Source organism: Penaeus monodon, chromosome 21, assembly GCF_015228065.2.
Source record: "Penaeus monodon isolate SGIC_2016 chromosome 21, NSTDA_Pmon_1, whole genome shotgun sequence".
Classification (NCBI taxonomy): domain Eukaryota; kingdom Metazoa; phylum Arthropoda; class Malacostraca; order Decapoda; family Penaeidae; genus Penaeus; species Penaeus monodon.
In genome coordinates this window covers 23130875-23131695 of record NC_051406.1, presented here as the reverse complement: position 1 = coordinate 23131695, position 821 = coordinate 23130875, and the positions used below count along the sequence as shown (strand labels likewise).

Here is an 821-nt window from a genome sequence, read left to right as displayed (position 1 = left end):
AATGATTTCAGTGAATCAATAACCAGATCAAAAGATGTATACAAATTCAACTGCTCACCAAAGTTTCAATATGCTGGAGCTTGAGCTGTGTATGAATGACTTCCAGAATGTGTGTGGTTATGAAGTTGAGGTCGGTGATGGGCACAATACGGAATACCATAAGGTTGCGTTTACCCTGGTGTGACCTGACTGACCCAGCAATTCGGCAATATGTCATTTCCATCAAAGGACCTTTTGAGCCATCATCTCCACCTTCCTGCAAGAGAGGGAGAAAAGATGATAGAGAACTGAAACATATATTGTCCCACTGAATATTTTAAGTCTAACATTGTAATGGAAGAAAAGAAAAGGTATCTATGTCATCAATAGAATAATCTATGCTTTCCGAGTAACTGATGAAAGAAATGTAAATGAAGTACAAGATGAAGGCATAATACAATAAGACAGACAGACAGGCAAACAGATATTATGATACATTAACTATACTACATACTATACATAAACATTCAGACATATTTATGGACATAGAAACAACCAACTCTTACCTGATCAGCATCAATCCATTGCACAGCATCAATGAGACCTGTTGTGTCATCAATGGTGTATGTTATCTTGGTACTTGTTACATCTACTGCACGGATCAGACCAACTACCATAATCATGTGTACCTGTTGAGATATACATGAGTAAATATCTAGAAAGGAATATATTCTGTTAACAACTGATTTTAATTAATTGTATTTAGTATGTATCAAGTTCCAATCACAAAGATAGTGATTACTTAACTGTATCCAATATACATCAAGTAATGATTACAGATT

The 821-nt window shown here is 35.1% G+C and overlaps 1 protein-coding gene across 1 annotated transcript in view; it reads right to left on the bottom strand.

Moving 5' to 3' along the window:
* LOC119586360 (replication protein A 32 kDa subunit-like) overlaps positions 1-821 on the bottom strand; it is a gene marked incomplete in the record, with an annotated part of 6008 nt that overhangs the window by 2796 nt on the left and 2391 nt on the right. The window contains 2 exon segments of the mRNA XM_037935073.1: positions 59-256; positions 546-668. Of these exon segments, the coding sequence (XP_037791001.1) occupies positions 59-256; positions 546-668 (321 nt within the window).